The sequence below is a fragment of the Zootoca vivipara genome, chromosome 4, assembly GCF_963506605.1.
Source record: "Zootoca vivipara chromosome 4, rZooViv1.1, whole genome shotgun sequence".
NCBI lineage: Eukaryota > Metazoa > Chordata > Lepidosauria > Squamata > Lacertidae > Zootoca > Zootoca vivipara.
This window is the reverse complement of record NC_083279.1, coordinates 39,746,750-39,766,623: the sequence shown is the minus strand read 5'-3', so window position 1 is coordinate 39,766,623 and position 19,874 is coordinate 39,746,750. Positions and strand designations below refer to the sequence as shown.

Genomic DNA, 19,874 nt, shown 5'->3' with positions numbered 1-19,874 from the left:
AGGTTTTTGGTTCTTAACTGCGCCTTTTGACAGAGAGAGTTTATTGTCTGCTGCATTGTTTTTTAAAGGTTGCTTTTTATAATCTTAATGGCTATATTATAATATTTGCATTGTGTTTCAAGATTGCTGCTAGCTGTCCTGGGATCCATATAAATAAATGAGGAAAATATAGAGCATGTAAAAATATCCCAATCCACAATACAATCATGTAAACAAAATGGTACTGTAAGAGGTAAGGTTAAAATCTGATGCATAGTTCTACTCCTTACATTCGGCACTATTGTAGACTAATTAATACCATATACACATCATTTCTGAGATCAGAGATTCTCATGTAACATGTCGTCTTGCTTCTTTTTAACTGCAAGCTTTGATAATATATTGAGTAGGATCTATGCTTTGGTTAGGATAATCACTGGGGAATCTAAAACGTCTTATTTTAAATTGGATTAAATGGTTTGATTAGCGAAACAGGCCTCTACTGCAGGAGGTAAGCCAGGGTTTCCTAAAGCAGTTTTGAACAATGGCTATGTTCTATTTTTGAAGCCAGGAAACAAGAGCCATTTTACTGGTGTACATTTTCCCAATGTGCCACTGAAAAATGGTAAAGGTAAATTTACCCCTGACCATTAGGTCTAGTCACAGACGACTCTGGGGTTGTGGCACTCATCTCACTCTATAGGCCAAGGGAGCCGGCATTTGTCTGCAGACAGCTTCCAGGTCATGTGGTCAGCACTGTAATCTTTGGCAACTCCAGTTCCTACAATTAGAAACATCTTTTAAAAAATAAATATGCACTAACATGGTGTGAAGCTCAAGTTTGCTCATACCAATGGCAAACTTAGTTGGTCTCTAAGGTGCTACTGGAAGGAATTTTATTTTGTTTCGACTATGGCAGACCAACACGGCTACCTACCTGTATATATTCCTGTTCACCCATGACACATAAAACAATAACATTGAGAATGCCCCTGCAACAGTTATTTGCTTCTTATTTTAGACTTGTGTACTCTGCCTCCTCCCTGCCCCCTCCCCCGTTTACACCATGAAAACACACAGAGAACTATATCCACTATAAAACGACACACCATAAAAATGAATATCGCAAGAGAAGATGACTGAGTCATGGTATTCTGGAAAGCTTTTATTATATTATATAGTTTACAAAATCCCTCTACTTCAACAAATTAGCAGTCATTTCCATCCCCTTAAAAATAAATGCGCAAAAAAATTGTATACAACAATCATTCAGAACACATATGTTTTAATCCTGTACTACTGTATTTATTCCTGAAGTAGTTATGTAACGACGACGAAAATGGCGGGAAAAATGAGAAGCCGGCTACAACTCTTTAATCCTTTACATTGCCTTCAGCAGCAGGAATGCTGCTCCTTTCACAGTACACCTACAACAGTCTGAGTATGTGTAAAGGTAATCCTAATTATGTTTGTTTATGTTTAGTTGTGTCCGACTCTTCGTGACCCCATGGACCAGAGCACGCCAGGCACTCCTGTCTTCCACTGCCTCCCGCAGTTTGGCCAGACTCATGTTCGTAGCTTCAAGAACACTGTCCACTGTTTACTCAGAGGTAAATCCTGTTATTGAATTCAATGGGTCTTACTGTCAAATAAGTGGGATTAGGATTGCAGCCTAACCCATAGCTCCTACTGTATTTGAAATCAATGGGATAAGTTATTCCTGACTTAATCCCATTGATTTCAGTGGAAACATGAGTTTCTACATTCAGCCCTGACTATATATATGTACTGAAGGTTTTATATGTGCCTAAACCACTGCAGGTACAACCAAACCCCTAAAGAGATGCTGGTATCCGGGGTGGGGTGGGGCTTTTCCTTAATCTGAACTATACATTTCACAGTTCTTTTAATGAGTTTAACATCCAGGATCTACAACCAATGGGCAGAATCAGCATGGTTACAGGAAAGATCAGAATGTGGAGTCAGATATTTGCTTTCTGCTTTTATAGCAGTGGTTCCCTGCTGAAGAGAGAAATCTGCCTTTGCTCTGGTCCTAGTTCCTATATGCAGTAAGGCATTATCAGCCAACGTTTGAGCAGAGGGGGATGGCTGAAAGTTATAGGGTGGGAGGGGTAGGAAGTGAAATTAGTGAAGCGAACAAGAAATAATTCCTCTTTCCATTTTGGTCTTAGTAACCGTTTTTGCCTCAGACTTAGAATTAAGATTTATGTAACCTTACACAGCACTACTCCACATTCTTCTGCCTAGAGGAATGTGGAAATAGTGATAGCATACAATATGCATTCAAGAAAGGATGGAACACAGGAAGGCCGTACCTGAAGTCCAGACCAGATTATCACATGGATAATCTTTTCTTTTTTTTTTACCACCAGGGAAGAAACAGCTCAGAGGGTTAGTGGAATTTTGAACAGGAAAAACAGCAGAGTAGGAAAGGATAAAGCAGCCACATTTTAATCTTCTCTTCCTTTACTTCAAAATCTCAAAGCTATTTTTGATCAAGGGGGAAAAAAAACATTAGAAAAGATACGTTTTGGATGTTTTCCCTCCACTTAAAACAGCATCATGGCTACCACACCAAGTTTGTCCACTATTCTGTAAAGCGCAAGTGTGCCATTTAAACCTTGTTAACTTAAGCCTGCAATATGACTACACTTGCATGTGAGTAAAACCCAATGAATATAGTGGGACAAGCTTCAGAATAAAGATACATAGAGATAAACCTGCTTAAATCACAGAGGGGAATGTATTTATGAAAATAACCCATAAACAATCCATCTGCATACATTTCTCTGAAAAGATCTGCCCTTTTTATACTCTATATTTTGAATAGTTTCTATATCCTGAACAAGCAATTAAGTAGTAGAGCTGGGCAGGTCACGAAACAACAAATCTGGTCCCTTGGTTGGCCAAGGCTGTTCTGAAGCCGCGGTAGCTCATTAACAGTTTGGAACTGATTCCAGCAAGTGACTTCTTCAGCATAGGACACTGGAGAGATTGCTACCAAACCCGACAGGAGTCTCCACCTCGATTCATTGTTGTTGTTTCTGGGCAGTTGAAAGCTTTCTGGAACTCCTCAAAATTACTCATAGCACCAATAACTCTGCAGGCGAGGGAGAAAAGAAAGATAAGTGGACTCCTCTCCAGACTTTTGGAGATGTTGTTTCTTCCAATTCATGAGGTATCCAGTTTGGACACTGTGTTCTATCATAGCTTGAATGGGATCCACCTGTGTTGATCTATATATTATATATTATATGTACAGGGTCAGTCCTTTAAAAGGGGCCCCATGGATACAGAGTACACATGTTCCACGGGGCCTCTTTTAAAAGACACATGTATATAACATATACAAGGTGAGAGTGCCATAGCCCACTCAACCACTTCAATCTGCTGAACTGGCACTGTTACAGGTCCCCCATAATGCCCATTCTGTGTGGCTAATAAATTGATATTTTAGTTTCTTCACTGTACTCTTTTTGGTGCCTGCTAAAAACATTTTTATTTAGACTAGCTTACCCAGATACAGTGGTACCTCGACTTACAAACGACTCGACAACCGAATTTTTCGGCTTATGAATGGGGCTAATGGCCGCACGCTTACGAATTTCTCAACATCCGAACGGAAACCGCAACAGTTTTAGGTAGGAGTTTTTCGACTTACAAATTTTTAGATGGGGTTGCTTCGACTTGCGAATGTTTCCGTTTCTAATGTATTCCTATGGGAAATCGCGTTTCCAATGGCGCTTTTCGACTTAAGAATTTTTCGACCTACGAAGGTGCCTTCAGAACGGATTAAATTCGTAAGTCGAGGCACCACTGTATGTAGAATGTTGGTGAGTGTTTTCATCTGTTTTTCAAATATTTATTTTTGCCAATTTTATTTTGTTTTCTCTTTGTAGAATTTTTACAAACAGTGCATACCGTATTTTTTCGGTCCATAAGATGCACTGGACCATAGGACGCGCCTATTTTTTTTAAAAGCAGAAAAACAAGAAAAAAATTACTCCGCCTCAAACCTGGTGGTGGCAGCTACAGAGGAGGAGAAAGCAGCTTTTGGGCTGCACGTTCCCCCTCCGCCAGCGGCAATGGGGCGTGGGGGAACGTTCCTCCTTCGCCCCTTTGCCGCTGGCTTTAAAGCCAGCCTGCTGGCTCCTCCCAGTCACCTCTGTTCGCAAAAGCAGCCTTGTTTTTTTGCGAACGGAGGCGGTGGGGAGGAGCCAGCAGCATCTCCTCCCCCGCGTTCAGCGAGAAGTGCCTCTCCGAACCCCAGGATGGGTCCTGTGCCTGCTGTCAACAGCGGGGGAGAGGGACGAGCTGGCTCTGGCAGGGGCAACCGCGGCTGCTCCCCACTCTTGGGAGAGCCGGTGGCAGCATCAGCATCCTGGAAGGAGCATGCTGATGCTGCCGCCGGCTCTTCAGAGCCCCAAAAGGAGTGGCTCTGGGTCCGCCCCCTTGACAGCGAGCCGGGAGAAGCCCTCCTGGCTTGCTGTCAAGCAGGCGGGTGGAGAGCCGCTTACCCACTGCGCAGGGCTCCTGCTTTGCTTGAGCAGTGGGTAGCCTTCGCTCCATAAGACGCACACACATTTCCCCTTCCTGTTTAGGAGGGGAAAAGTGTGTCTTATGAAGCGAAGAATACGGTAATGTGTGTACACTCTCACACACATACCTGACAGCTGAAAAGTAATGCAACTTTTAACTTTTAAGTAGAAATGCAAACGATCTTGCAAAGAACTGTTCCAATATAAACTTGTAAAGTGCAGCAGGAACTCCCAATTTTAAACAATTTAAAATGCACCAATCCTCCTCTCCACCCGCTGTCAAGGAGGCGGCCCCAGAACCGGTTTCCCGCTGCGCACGGCTCTCCAAGCCAGAGCCGCGCGCAGCAGGAAATGGGATCTCGGGCGGCTTGCGCAGGCGGCAGCAGAAGCGGGGGGCGGATGGAGGGCTCCTTTCAGCTGCTCCTCCGTCCACCCCCCACCTCTGATCCTGCCCACCTCTGACGCTCATAAGAGATCAGAGCTGGGGATGAGAGAGGCACTTTGGTTCGCTGTGCTTCTCTCAACCCTGGCTGCATACCCTGCTCTTTCAAGCATCAGAAGCGGGGGCGGTGCATGGGGTGGGAGAGGAAGAGCAGCCGGGGGGGGGGAAATAAAAGTTTGACAGGGAGCAGAGAAGGAGGGGTGGGCGGCAGCCGCCCGCTGCCCGCCCCTCCTTCCCTGCTCCGTGAAGCATCTCCTCCGCTACCTCGTGCCTCCGCCATGTTCAGCAAGGAGTGGGGGGCAGTGGAGGGATGCTGCTCATTCTTCCCCGCCAACCCCATTCGTGAAAGCAGGCTTGTTTTTGCAAATGGGGTTGGCAGGGAGCAACCAGCAGCATCTCCTCCGCCTCCCCCCACATTCAGCGAGAAAGCCGGTGTCGGAAGGGGGCGGGGGAGGCAGCGGAAACCGGACTGGTCCCTCCACTGCCTCCTTCGCTCCCCCTCCAATTCCCCCCTCCCAGCCTTTTAGAGGAGGAAAACCAGAAAAAAGGGTTTTTTCTGGTTTTCCTCCACTAAAAATGAGGTGCGCCCTATGGAGCGAAAAATAGGGTATATATTTTCACATGTTTGGTATGGTACCTTTCAAATATTGTACCATAACTGAATTGTGTTGGTTCAGTGCCAAACTCTTATTGCCAAATTATAGCTCAGTCAGTAGAGCATATGACTCATGGGTTTGAACCCCCCATTGGGAAACTATACCTGCATTGCAGGGGGTTAGATTAGATGGCCCTCATGGTTCCTTCCAATTCTATGATTATTCTATATATTTTCTAATCTTAAAAGGTAAGTATACCCCCATTTTAACTATTCTGATGTTTCTCTTTTATCCTCAAATTGTGGTACAGTGGTGCCTCGCTAGACAAAATTAATTCGTTCCACGGGTCAATTTGTGAAACGAAATTTTCGTCTAGCGAGTACCAGTTTCCCATAGGATGCATTGAAACTTAATGCGTTCCTATGGGTTCCAGGGGACTGGCGGCAGGGAAGGCAGGCAGGCAGGCAGGCGCTTGCTCTCTTGCCTGCCTGCCTTCCCCACCGCCTGTCATACAAAGATCGGCGGGTGCTGCTTGTGGGGCTTGTCAACCTCAGCAAACAGTGCCCGCCGATCTTTGGCTCTGTCCCCCGATGCGCTACGGCTCGGGGAAGCAGGCAGGGAGACGGCAACAGCCCGCAGCTTCCCGGGCTGTTGCCATCTCCCTGCCTCCCCCCCCCCAGCTGAAGCACCCGGGGAAGCCCGACACAGCGGGGAATTGTAGGGGGCTTGAGAAGCCCCCTACGATCCCCCGCTGTGTGTCGGGGCAGGATGGGGGGAAACGCAGGAACTTTCCTGTCTTTCCCCCCCATCCCGCCTGTCACACAGGCGGGATGTCAAGCCCTCTACGATACCCGCTGTGTGACAGGCGGGATGGGGGGGAAAGACAGGAAAGATCCTGCGTTTCCCCCCCCCATCCTGCCCCGACACACAGCGGGGGATCGTAGGGGGCTTGCCTTCCCCGAGAAAGCGCCTGGCTTTCTCGGCGAAGGCAAGCGGGGGACACCTAGTTCCTCCCCTACTAGTTCCTCTTTGTGTTCCGCTGGTCTCTGCCAGGGCAGAGACCAGCGGAACACAAAGGGGAACCAGCTGCAGCAGGGAAAGGAAGCCTTCTTCCCTTGCTATAGCTGGTTCCCCTTTCGCTAGATGAATGCCCTGATTTTCTGATCGGAGGTTTTTATGGCCACGCTTCGCAAGACGAAGCGGTGGCCATAGAAAACATTGTCGTACAGCGAGGCAACCTCCGATCAGAAAATCCTTTCGTTAAGCGAAATTTTCGTCTAGCAGGGCATTCGTCTAGCGAGGCACCACTGTAAATGGGCATTTTAGAAATTTAAGAACATAGGAAGATCTTCCCCTTACTGTGCAACCACTAAATATGTTATGGGTTTCCTCCCAACCTCCCGGAGCAGATTTAGGAAGGGTGGGCATGTGGGGAGGAGAAAAGTTCCATTGCACAAGCTGAACCACTTAGCAGGATACCGACCAGCGAGTATTCCTCCTCCCTTTCTCTGCGATGGCCCAATGAGAAACCTGTGCACCTACGCATATACCCATGAGGACAGGAGAAAATATTTCATGTCCTACGGAGACCCCTCTGTACCCAGGACATATGTCTTTGCAGGGCTCCAAATTGAGCCAAGTGTATATTTGGGTGTTGAATGATTTGATAATAAAAAATAAACTTTACTGTGGAACACCTGTTGGATGTATAATACTACATTTGGAAAGGGTAAGGGTACAAAACCAGATCATATGCTCATAAATTCAACGTCAAACAGCTTGGTCGCGGAAAAGAAATACTTAAATTTCTTTCTATCAACAGAACGGAGTTCACATTTATGGATCAGGTTGTTTCTCCCTCCCACTTTGCTCTGTGGCCCATTGTTTGCCCTCCCTGATAAGGGTTGGAAACTGGGTGCAAAAGGGGGGGGTGCTGCAAAGTTGAAAGGAATTGCACCCTCCCTTGTGAATGGAGGACCAACATAGGATCCAACCCATGATGTTGTTATGTACTCTATTAAATACCCCATATTGTGGGGTAGAGAGACACACTTTAAAATACCTGAACTGAGGAGGGCTGTGGGCTCCAGTGTAGATTTGCTCTCTGGCACCTTCTGGTCTAAAGGCATTGCATCTCACCTAAGATTTAAAAACAACAACAACATGCTGGTGAATTTATCTCTGCCTACAATCCTAAATATAGTTCATTTATTTCTTTTATTTTAAATATTACTCAATCAGCCTTCACCAAAAGATTCCAGAGTCACATCCATAAACAGTTGTGGGCTCAAAACATTTTTTCCCCCAGCACTTTATTTTTACATGGATGATTTTTCTGTTCCGTAAGTTCATAAATTGCAATGCATGGATGCCAACTGTAAATACCACCTTGGCAACCTTGGCTATTTAAAAAGCTTTTTACTAAATACAAGTAAAATAAACATACTAAATTAGATCACTCTATAGGGCCACCAGGAAATTTTCAAATGCTAACTGAAAATTTTCCCATGCACAGTTAAGGAATTTCCCCATTCCATTTCCCCCCAGGAAAACACACATTACTGGTACAAAAATATGAATAAAACTATTCACATGCCATCAATACGATGTAAAGATAATCCAATCAACATAGAGAACAAGGCAAGAGGCAATCTAGACACTAAAAATTAAAAAGCATTCAAATCAATCTGTTTACAACTGGTATTGTAGGACCAGACAGCTATGAACAGAACAGTGTCAGCTAAAATATTCAAGCGCAACCTTGTACACACTTATACATGCCCATACAAGAGAGTTGAAGTTCCTGAGCCTGCTGGAAGCAACATCACTGCCACTTAACTGGGAGCAGGGAGAGGCGAGGCAGTGGCCAGGTCAGGACTGTGCACAGACAGGAGCATCAAATTGGTTCCACCACAATCAGGAAGCCATGAACAAGCTGTCATGGCTCCAGGTCATGTTTGTTTGGACCAAAACAAACCATGATCCTCCATTTTGGCTTAACACTAATCCAGGGTTCTGTTACTCTCACAGGAGGAACCAAGCAAGAGCCATGCTAGGCCCATCAATTACGGTTTACTATGAAGTGCAAAGGCAGCCGATCTCTGAGTAGGTATGGTTTGTAGGAAAGAGAAGGAAAAGAGATAGCAGCTAGCTCCCCCCAGATCTACACTCCAAGAAAAGCTGTGAATTAACAAAGTTCTTTTTGTAATCAAGCAGAATTGTCTATTCACCAGAATTGTCTATTCACCACTAAGCAAGCAGCTAAATACACACATCCATTCTGAAAGGGCATCTTGTACTACTCACGTGAGCATAACTTAGAAAGAAGAGCTGATTGTGGGTGAAGTCAATGCCTGGTAATAAGGCCTCTTCCTCTCCTTGTCGCTTTTCTTTGATCCACTTCCTATAGGCCTGATGAGAAGCACAATGAACACATTTAACTAGGTGCAAATTTCATCAACCCTTGTTACTCAATGTGGGGGGGTGGAGAGAGAGAGCGCTTAGAAGCAAAAAGAGCTGCCTACCCTGAAAGCCTCTCGCAAACCTCCATTATCTGCAATGTTTTCTGCCAAAGTCCTCTTTCCTTTGACCTGGTAGAAGGAAAGAATATCAAGAATCCAAATGGTTTATTTTTGTAAATTGATTAGAAGTCACTTTGGCAATTAAGAGGTGTATAAAATAATAAAATAATAATAATTTTCTCCATAGCTTTGTCCCCACAGCCAACTGGTTTCCATGATATTGTAAAAGATAGAACATATTTTCATCCATCACTGCTCTTGCACTTACATTCAAGCCCGCTTTCTTCCAATAATAGCTGTTGTACTGATTGACCATACATTTTGTTTTCTCTTTAAATTGCTCTTCAGAGTCCAAAGACCACCAGGGATCCAAATTTCCATTTTTGTCATATTTTCGGCCTGCATTTTTTGTTTTTCAGAAAGGAAAATTATTATTTTTTTTACAATTAACGTGAACATGAGGATTGAGCAAATAAAAGCAGACACATTTCTTAAACCACTCCGCACACGTTTGTTTATATGAATCTACTCTTCTAGAGATTGGTAAAACTACCCATTTCTTGCTCTTGTGGACATTTCCCCCTAGGGGAGAGTATAACATCATTATGAGTTACATTCACTTAAAAGACTCCATCTAAGGAAGAAATTTGGGGTACTCAGTGCTTCTTTGGCAAAAAATAAAATAAATGAGGTGCTGGGACTCTTGATAAAAGTGTCATTGGTACAAGCATAAAATGGCTGCCATGAAGAGGTACTCTGTATCACTGAGTACTGTCACAGACAAAAAAGCATCGGACATATTCTTCCCAATTTGCATTATAAAGCATTTTGTTTTCCCCCTCCTTAGGCTTCTTCAGGGAATCTACAAAAAAAAAAACTTCAGAAGTTTTCAAGCTTTCTCCAAAAAAAATTAAAAAGAAACAAGACAAGGGGAGATTGCCCTCAGCCTTCCCTGACAAAGTTACCCTTTGAAGGGGCTTGACAACTGATGGCAGTGACAGCTTGGCAAGGTCTCCTTGCACCACCATACAAATCCACACGATACATTTGAAACACATAACTTCTCCCAAAGAACCCTGGGGACTACAGTTTCCCTCCATTACAGAGTTACCAACGCCAGCCTCTTTAACAATATACAGTACCCAGGATCCTCTGGGATACGTCCTGTACATTGGATGTGCTTTAAATGTATGTCATTGGATCTGTCCGTAGTTATCTTTTCTAGTCAATAGATAAGCCATCTGTTTGAGTACTCACCGTTATTATCAAATCCATGAGTAAACTCATGCCCAACAATTACTCCAATGGCACCGTAGCTTAAAGACCTGCAGAAGAAAGGAGAGCTTTCCTTCGATATGTACACACATAAATTTCATAAGACTGTGCAACAGAATGCAGTTATTTGGGCATCAATAATTTAAAAACGAAGGCATCTTGTCCAAAAGACTGAGGGGAAGAGAAAAAATAAATGCTGTTTAATGCAGGGGTGATGAACATTTTTAAAGGCCAAGGAGCACGTTCCTTCATGGAGAACCTTTCAGGGGGGCTGCGTGCCAGAGGCAGAAGTGAGCAGAGCAATGGGTGCAAATCTTACCTTGCTACAGTAGGCTACATTCCTGCTACGCAAAAGTCAGATAGGTTCTATACACAGAAAGCCAAACATTCCTCCATGCAGGCAAAGTGAGAGCATTTTCACAGTTCAAGGACACATTTCAGCCAGATAATCATTTATAAATTAGGTATATATAGTCAAGCCAACCGATAAAAATATGTTGGTTGTGCTTAATGAGCACTTTTGTTATACTTGCTTATTTCTAGGGTACCGACCACAGCTAGTGCTCTGTATGTAACACTAAAAAAAAACCAATAGAGGCCTTGCCCTCTGGTTTACAACTTAGTCTAGATACACAAAGGGGAAGAAGAGAGGAGTAGAAAGGGAGGTGTTCAAGATCAGTGAAATGCCAGTACTAAGAGATGAGTTTCTATCAGTGTTTAAATACACCAACGGTAGAAGCCAGATGGATGCCATGAGATAAAGAATTGCAATGGCAGGTAGCAGCAGGGTAGAATGGATGAAGTCCGGGAACGACAGATATAATTAGGGGGGGTTATTAAGGGTGAATGTACCAAAGGAGCGATGAAAGAAGCGGGGTGGGGGGAGCACAGACAGATAAAAGAGCCTAGAGAGATGTGAAAAGAATGAAGTCATTTTGTAGGCAACTGAAGACGTTTAAATAGAATACAGGAAGGAAAAAGAAGCTAAGAAAGAAAGCAGGATTTTTTGGTCCTATGTCTATCTTTGGAAGAGAACAATAGAAACAGTATTTTAATCCAGATTGGCATTTATAAAACAAAATTCATTCAACTGACTTTTTAATTCAGCTGCTCTACAGAAACTTGAAGTATTTCTTAGTTAGCTGAGGCAACATAATAATTAAGTCAGTTAATAATATACATGAGAGTAGGGAAGCTGTGGCCCTCTAGATGTTGCACTCAACTCTCAGCATACTCAGCCAGCATGGCCAATGGTCCAGGAAAATCAGAGTTGTAGTCCAACACCACCTAGAAAACCACAAGTCCCCCACCCAAATATACAGACATTGTTTTAGAAGAGGCAGCTGAGATTTCAAAATCATTTAACAATCCAAAACATGCCTTCTGAGTAATGTCTAAAACCTGAAGTCTGGTATCATTTTTACCCTGCCGTTTTTTTTGGTTATGCCCTCCATGAAACATAGTTGGCATGTAATAAAATGTTTCCTACTAATACATCTGTTTGTTTGTTTTTCTATCAGTGCAAAATTCCATTATAGGCCTGAGGTTAAAATTATACATTCTGTGACAAGTTTACTATTTTATATTGCATTGTAGACACGTGTGGCATAAGATATGGAATACAATCTTAAGAGTTAGGCTGTTCAAGTTTTGATAGTATCTAGCGGTGTGTGCCTAGAATATAAAACCAACCCAGATCTCAGCCTCTTTCTTTGTGACTTAGAAATATTGGAACAACGGCACAATACCCACTGCATGATCTGTGTAAGAAATGCTGTTGTGCTCATGTCCTGCTTGTGGGTTTCACATGGATCCTGTACTTGGGCAGTGTACACACAAACCCATTAGTAGCAGAACAATGGAGTTTTTCCTCAATCTAGAATCGCTAATGCTTGTCCTCAAAATGATGTTCTCAATCCAGATTGATTCTCGATCCTGCTGTCCACAAGAGTGGGTGTGGTTACTTGATACGTATTTGCAAGTGATAATTGCCATCTAAGTATACACCCACCAACATCATCACTGATGTACCCCAACATCTCTCACCACCAAAGGAACACAAGTGAACAGCAGAGAACCTGCACAAGCGGCGCTGACAAAAAAATCCCCACATATATTAAGCAAAATAGAAACATCGTCACCCGACCCCATCCCCAACCCACCCTCCCCCACCTACCGCTTCCCCCCACTTCTCCCCAACGTCTCAACAAATGAAACTGATTTGTAAACAATGTTATGAGAGACATTGCATATATCTTTGTAAACCAGGAAAACCTTTAATAAAAAAAATCACTGGGCATGTGTGGGTGAATCTTCCATTACTGGGACCACCTACATCTGTTTTCAAATGGACACACTGCTGTGTAACGCACAATGAATCTGCAATGAGCTTTTCTTTTCGGAATGAAGTGGGTTTCTCATGAAGGGCTTTTCAGTGGCAAAAAAAAAAAAAAAGAATCAAGAGATCTTGACTGTGTGTGGACTATGTAGCAAAAACAGTCTCCATCCGGGGATAGCTCAGTTGGTAGAGCATGAGTTTGAGCCCCACATTGGGCAAAAGATTCCTCCGTTGCAGGCGGTTGGGCTAGATGGTCCCTTCCAACTCTGCAAATCTATGATTCCAGAATAATTCTCAGAGGGACTGATTGTAAAACCACCCTGGGAACTGTAGCATCTGGGAGGAGAATAGGAGTCTCCTAACAACTCTCAGCACCCTTAACAAACCACAGCTCCCAGAACTCTTTGGGGGAAGCCATGACTGTTTAAAGTGGTATCATGGTGCTTTTAAAAAAAATGGTGTGAGTGTAGCCTTTATGTGCATAGAAACCCCTGACATTTGCATGGCTGGAATATAGCTTACTGTACAAAAGTAAGAGTCAATTCCCTTGCTCCTCACACTTTTGCCTCTGGCCTTGCTCACTACTTTCATGTGGCTGGTGAGGGAACATAATTGTCAGGCAGCCATAGGTTCTGACCCCTGCAGCACAACAAAAACTACACATACCGGTCGGTATCTCCTGATTTTCCAACTTTCTCAAGTATTTTTACTATACCGACTTCATTTAGCAAATTATTTGCCAGTTCATTTCCCTTTAGATTCCTTTTATTTTATTTTTCATACCTATACATACAGCATTTTAGTTTTAAGACTTTGCTTTTACCTGGGATATTCTTTCCCCCAAAAGAATGGCTTCTGGAGCTCTCCTGCTGGGAATCCTATGATTTAAAAAAAAAAGAGAGAGAGAGATGCAGTAAATTCAGGCCAGCTGAATTCTGAAGCGAGGGCTCTTCTAAGTCTTTTCAGTTACTTCCCAATCTTAAGATCAGTGGAGTTAATCAAATGGTTAACATGACCATATATGAATCAGGAACACTGTATTATGAATGGACCAGATGACGAGGCCAGGCAGGCAACTTTTAAAACACATTTAATAAAAGCATTAGCTAAATTTTTTTTTTGTCCCCCCCCTTTTTGTGTAGAATAGATAACAGGTTTTTTAAAAAACAGCAAAGCTAATGCTTAAGTGAGTAGGTTTTTTAGTAACACAGAGAATAAAATAATAATAATAATAATAATAAATTTTTATTCATACCCCACCCTCCCCAGTCAAAACCGGGCTCAGGGCGGCTCACACCAATAAAACATAAAAAGAAATTGATTTAAAGACAGATTAAAATACAGTATTAAAATTTAAAATTTAAGTTTAAAATGCAGCCTGATTTTAAGTAGTCCATAAATCCAAGTCATGAGGGAGGAAAACACAGGGGTCAGACTAAGTCCAGCCCAAAGGCCAGGCGGAACAGCTCTGTCTTGCAGGCCCTGTGAAAGAACGTTCCACCAAGTTGGGGCAAATACTGAAAAGGCCCTGGCCCTAGTAGAGGCCAATCTAGCCACCTTATGGCTCGGGATCTCAAGAATATTGTTGTTTGTGGACCTTAAGGTCCTCCGCGGGGCATACCAGTGGGCGCACCATTATATCTATGGGATGGCTTGTACCTGCTTTTCCTTCAAAACAAAAATTAAGCATCCTTTTTGTAAAGTGTGATCACGTAATGTATAGTCTGCTCCTGATATAAAGAGCTTGCGGTTGCTGATTAGAAGGAATATTGAACTCTTCTAATTTCTCACCTGTCAAAGACAGCAAACTAATTGATCGATTAACTATATTTATATACTACCCTTCATCAGTTCACAGAATGGGAGTATCAATAAGCAATAAAACCACGCAACAAAAGCAACCTGCAGTTTAAAACAGAGCCATCAGCAAGTTTTAAAAATGTGTAAAAGACTTCAAAGCCCAAGACATGTTATGTTAACCCTTTTAAGAAAATCACAACTGCTCAGAGTGTTCTCATCCCCTTTGGATGTCAGAGGATAGGGTTTAAAGCCATTCTTGGTCTATGCTTCTGGACCTAATCATTCCTACAATCTGCTTTCTTTAGTATATTTGCTGCTCCTTTTCCAACTATGCAATTTCCCTCTGTTTCCTCCACCCTCCTCCTGTCTTCCTGCTCCTTATTTCTCTGTTGCTTATATAGAGCAGAAACAATCCTTCCTACCCCTCTCATTTTCTTCCCCTGGACTCCTTCCAGCCAGTTATCATGAGCAGGAAGCCAAACTGCTTTGTCTCTCTCAGATGCAACACAGTTTCTGCAGTTGAAGGTGGCCAGGCACTCCCACCTATCCTCTCTCAGGAAAGGAAATGGGCAAATACTTCTGCTTTAGGTAACACCTGAGGCAGTTCTCCTTGGTGGTTAGCTTTAAAGGGCAGCAGACTAAAGAACAGAGGAAACTGAGTTACAGGTGTCCTAATAAGTGAGCAAATAACAGCAGACAGCATAACCTAAACAGTCTCTACTTGCCATACCTGGTTCTGTATTACAGGCTTTCAATGTAATGTCATATTATATGCATCCATGGAAGGATTCTACATAATTTGATTTCGCATTTAGTTCAATAAAGGTATTGCTTTGGCTTCCCCGTCTCTCTCTTTTTATTTATTTATTCCTGCTAATACACCACAATAAAATCCATTGAAACAAAACATCATGCTGCAAGTGAGCCAGACAATGATTCACTTGCCTAAATGGGTTAGACTGTGGGCAATGCACATCCACACACATTTTGTGAAGTGCCCCCGTGATTGCTTCATTGTGTTCTTAACTTTCAGCTCAATGGATTTCCTAGACTTCTGGATTGGGTGTGAACTGGGCACATGAAGAGGAGACTGCTTTGCCATATGCCAAACTCTGTACAGACCCTGTTAAGAAGTCTGCAGGATCTCATATTACTTGGCTTTTGCTTTCAGCAAATGTTAGCAGATGAAACCCATGCCTTAAAAGTACTCTCTTTAAGGGATATAAAAGTACTCTCTTTAAGCACTACCGTATAACTTGCAGGCTACAGCTTAGAGCTGGGGTCAGCAAACTTTTTCAGCAGGCGGCCAGTCCACTGTCCTTCAGACCTTGTGGGGGACCAGACTATATTTTGGGGGGAAAATATGAACGAATTCCTATAACCCAGAGATGCATTTTAAATAAAAGCACACATTCTACTCATGTAAAAACACCAGGCAGACCCCACAAATAACCCAGAGATGCATTTTAAATAAAAGGACACATTCTACTCATGTAAAAACACACTGATTCCCAGACCGTCTGCGGGCCGGATTTAGAAGGCGATTGGGCCAGATCCAGCCCCTGGGTCTTAAGTTTGCCTACCCATGGCTTAGGGCTAAAGTTAGCATTGCCAGAGATGATTGTTTCAATGCACACATATTTGTTTTTCAAAGACTCCAGCTAGCCTTGCCTCCATAATCCCATAATTCATTTATTAAACACATGGAGCCATTTCTAAAAATTGATGGAACATCCTCCTATTGGGACGGGAGGCTTTCAGCACTTTCCTTACAGCATCATTTCAAGGGATACACTAAATGTAACTCATGTCGAGTGAAGCAACAAGCAGCATGTTCCTTTGGCCTGCCCATCTGCTATCTGCCGGCTGTTGTTCCCCTGCTGCCTTTGCCACCTGTTTTGGCACTGATGTATGAGACAGGCAAATTGCGGAAACTTATATTCTGGGGATCACAGTATCTCTAATGGTCTATGGTTGTTTGGAACTTGTCAAATAGGCTGATTTCTATGCTGTAAAAACAATTTAATTATACTAGTGTGGAGAGCCAGGCTTCCTTGATTGATTTATTTTTAAATCATAGCCTATCTGGAAGTGTGAATTTTTATTTCTGCCATGTGTGCTGTTCAGTATCTCAGCTTCACAGCACACTACCATTCTAACTAAATACATTTTTTTACCCAATAGAATAACTATATATATTAAGGTCTAGGCACTGTGGGTTTCGTTTTAAGGAGTTTCCTCTCACAGCTCTTTGGAGGATTTTAGAGAGTGTCGCCATCACATCATCTGCTAGTGGTAAGCTAAGGATCCATAATGGCTGTTTTGATGCTGGACTTCCAATATTATTATTACTATTTATTAAATTTATATGCCACCCCTCATCCAAAGAGTACAGAGTGGTTTACAGTATGAAAACACAAAGTACATAATACGCAATATCTAGGGCACAATGAGATGGAGTTCAGAGGCATCCCCTTCAATCCATTCTGAAAACTGCCTAGAGTAAACCCACTTTTACACAACCAGGATCTCAGTTACAACTGGAAAATCATAACCCACATTTTTATATTCTTATTAATCATCACAATAATTTATAAAGTGTCATTTGGGAAACAGCCAGGGCAGCAGGGGCAAACTGATAAGCACAAACCATGCCAGAAACTGTGAGCTCTGCATTACACATCATGCATGCTCTGCTGATTTTTTCCATTAAAAATCTTCTCTTTTTTGCTAATTAGTGACTATTTTTCAGCAAAGCTACATGTTATCCGCAGAGTCTGTGCATGCCACCAGTAAGCGTCTGAATGTTGCCTCTGCACACTCTGTTGATTTCAGTAATAGTAAATAGATTACTCCATTATGGAAAGGTACTGTTTAAAAATGGAAGAGCATATAGTAAAATGTACCTTAATGCTTTCTTGAAATACTGTATAGGTACATGCAGACAGGTATCCACACCTACAGCTCAGCTGGTTCACAAATCAAATCCTGAGATTCATTTCTTGTAATAGGTCTTCAAATGTCATTTAACTGTTTAGAGTAGCCAAATTAATTTTGACTTAAGTGAAATTAGTTGGGTGATCTAATGAAGGTTGCATTTAAGATTGATTAGTTCATTGATTACTTGGCTAATCAAACTCATTAAACTTTAATTTTGCTTAAATGTCTACCAGCGAAATAACATGCCCTATATCTTGTGAAAACAATCCATCAAACATAATTAGCAATAGTACATTTTGAAAAATAAATGCATTAATGAATATTAACATTAGCAGATATTAAGTGAATATAAAAGTTACAAACCAAGAGCTGAAGTTTAACAAACTGATTATGGAAGGGAAGATCAATAATGCCCTTGTGAATTTGGATAGTAATTAAAAGCAAAATAAATAAATAAATGGAATGAAGAAACCTAAATTATTATGAGACATGGATGTCTTTAAATCAGGGTTCAGGAACCTGTGGTACTCCAGATGTTATTGGATTCCAACTCCCATCAGATATCCGATGTAATATATGGTACAATCTGCAGCTTCTTGGCCAGCTTCCAATGAATACTCATGTAGAGTACATTACTGTACAGTAATCCCCTGTTGATGTTACCAGTGCATGGATCACTGTGGTAAGCCTATCCCTGTCCAGGAATGGCCATACCTACCAGCCATAGTTGGGGGGAAAGCAGTCCACATCATGGACGCCATTTGTGCCTCCATTGCTAGTGCTAGGATGCTAAGAGTACCCTAGACTGCTCACTTGCTCTTACAGAGGAAATCCAGGAAATCCAGAAAAAGCAAATTCCCTAACATACATGTGCAAGGGTACACAAAACATCTGAGAGAAGCTAGTACCAATGAGGAGACTGAGGAGTGCAAACAGAATCAGTAAAGGAACATATAAGGCAATGATACGAAACCAAAATAATAATATAAGAACTCGATGAATGATGTGTTCAAATGGAAATTCTATGGAAGTATATTTCTTGTGCAAAACTCCCTATATTAGCATAACTGACTGAATCTCTCTCTCACACACAGGATGAAACCTTTAAAATTAGTCAGAAAGGCCAGGAGGAGGAGCACTACAAAGATCAAGCTCAGAGACAAAATGATGAGAAATATATACGAAAGAGTAACTTTCAATCTTTAGGAAAATAGGAACAGCTTGAATCTTCTAATTAGCAAGCCTGCTTGAACATGTAAATTCCAGAACGACTCTGCCCATTAGCCATAAGAAAGCTGGTGAGCCGTTTAAAAAACTGCTTTCTAATCAATAAGCTTCTGATTAGCCAGATTATTCATGTACGGGTGGGGGTGCCCTGCAGAAAAGTCCAGCAGCTATGTGATAATCCTCTCCTTTCTAACTGGGAAAAATACTGCCATGTATGTCTCTTAATATTTACTTGGCTACCCTTCTAGAACCACTATGACAAATACATGAGCATGCCCAATTTGATATGCACATATTTTAATGTAATTTAAATAGGCATTTGTACAAAAAATTGAGGAGGCAGTCAAAACTAATTTTAACCTTTTTTAATCTCACTAAAAGAGATACTGGACCATACTGGGCAATTTTTTCACTGTCTCACTAGTTTAGGACAAAAAACCCCCCTTCTAGTAGCACCTTAGAGACCAACTAAGTTTGTCACTGGTATGAGCTTTCGTGTTCATTCTTCAGATACTCATGAAAACTCATACCAATGACAAACTTAGTTGGTCTCTAAGGTGCTACTGGAAGGATTTTTTAAATTTTGTTTCGACTACGGCAGACCAACACGGCTACCTACCTGTAACTAGTTTAGGACAGAAATAACTTTGTTTCCTGAAAGTATAAATCACTGTGGGAGAAAAACATGGGGGGGGGTCACACCCACAGCATACATTTAAAGCACATGACTTCCCCCAAAGAATCCTGGAAACTGTAGTTTACCTTGCCTAGAGCTACAATTCCCAGCACACTTGACATACTACAGTTTTCAGGATTCTTTCAGGAAAGCCAGGTACTCTGAATGTGCTTTAAATGTATGGCATGGATATGGAAAGACAGAGGGATCAAGTGAGATCTTAAGGCAAAATGTTTGGGCTTAGCCTTCTTCAGCTGCTCTGACCTGAATATCCACATTCGAGCAATTGAAGGAGAAAGCCAGAATGTTTTGCTTTAAGACTTTAATATCTTTGTTTTATTAGTCAGTATAGTAAATATATGGTTGTATCAATTAACTACACCAGGGGTTCCTGACACCTACAAAAAAATGTTTGTTTGTTTTTTTAAAAAAGATTATTGGGGGGGGGGGACAACCCCAAATGGTTGAACTTTTTATTTTATTTTAAGCTTTTTGAGCTGTTTCCACTGCTTTTTCCAGCA

The 19,874-nt window shown here is 42.2% G+C and overlaps 1 protein-coding gene across 4 annotated transcripts in view; it reads right to left on the bottom strand.

The window, feature by feature from the left end:
• Nucleotides 1-2,139: 2,139 nt before the first annotated feature.
• PHEX (phosphate regulating endopeptidase X-linked) overlaps nucleotides 2,140-19,874 on the bottom strand; it is a 97,185-nt gene continuing 79,450 nt past the window's right edge. For all 4 annotated transcript variants that reach the window (XM_035116147.2, XM_035116149.2, XM_035116148.2 and 1 more), the window contains 7 exons: nucleotides 13,534-13,588; nucleotides 10,355-10,422; nucleotides 9,366-9,496; nucleotides 9,101-9,166; nucleotides 8,883-8,987; nucleotides 7,639-7,715; nucleotides 2,140-3,100 (listed from right to left, as the gene is read on the bottom strand). In XM_035116147.2, coding sequence (XP_034972038.1) covers nucleotides 2,998-3,100; nucleotides 7,639-7,715; nucleotides 8,883-8,987; nucleotides 9,101-9,166; nucleotides 9,366-9,496; nucleotides 10,355-10,422; nucleotides 13,534-13,588 — 605 coding nt within the window. In that variant the 3' untranslated portion in view covers nucleotides 2,140-2,997. The remainder of the gene's footprint in view (nucleotides 3,101-7,638; nucleotides 7,716-8,882; nucleotides 8,988-9,100; nucleotides 9,167-9,365; nucleotides 9,497-10,354; nucleotides 10,423-13,533; nucleotides 13,589-19,874) is intronic.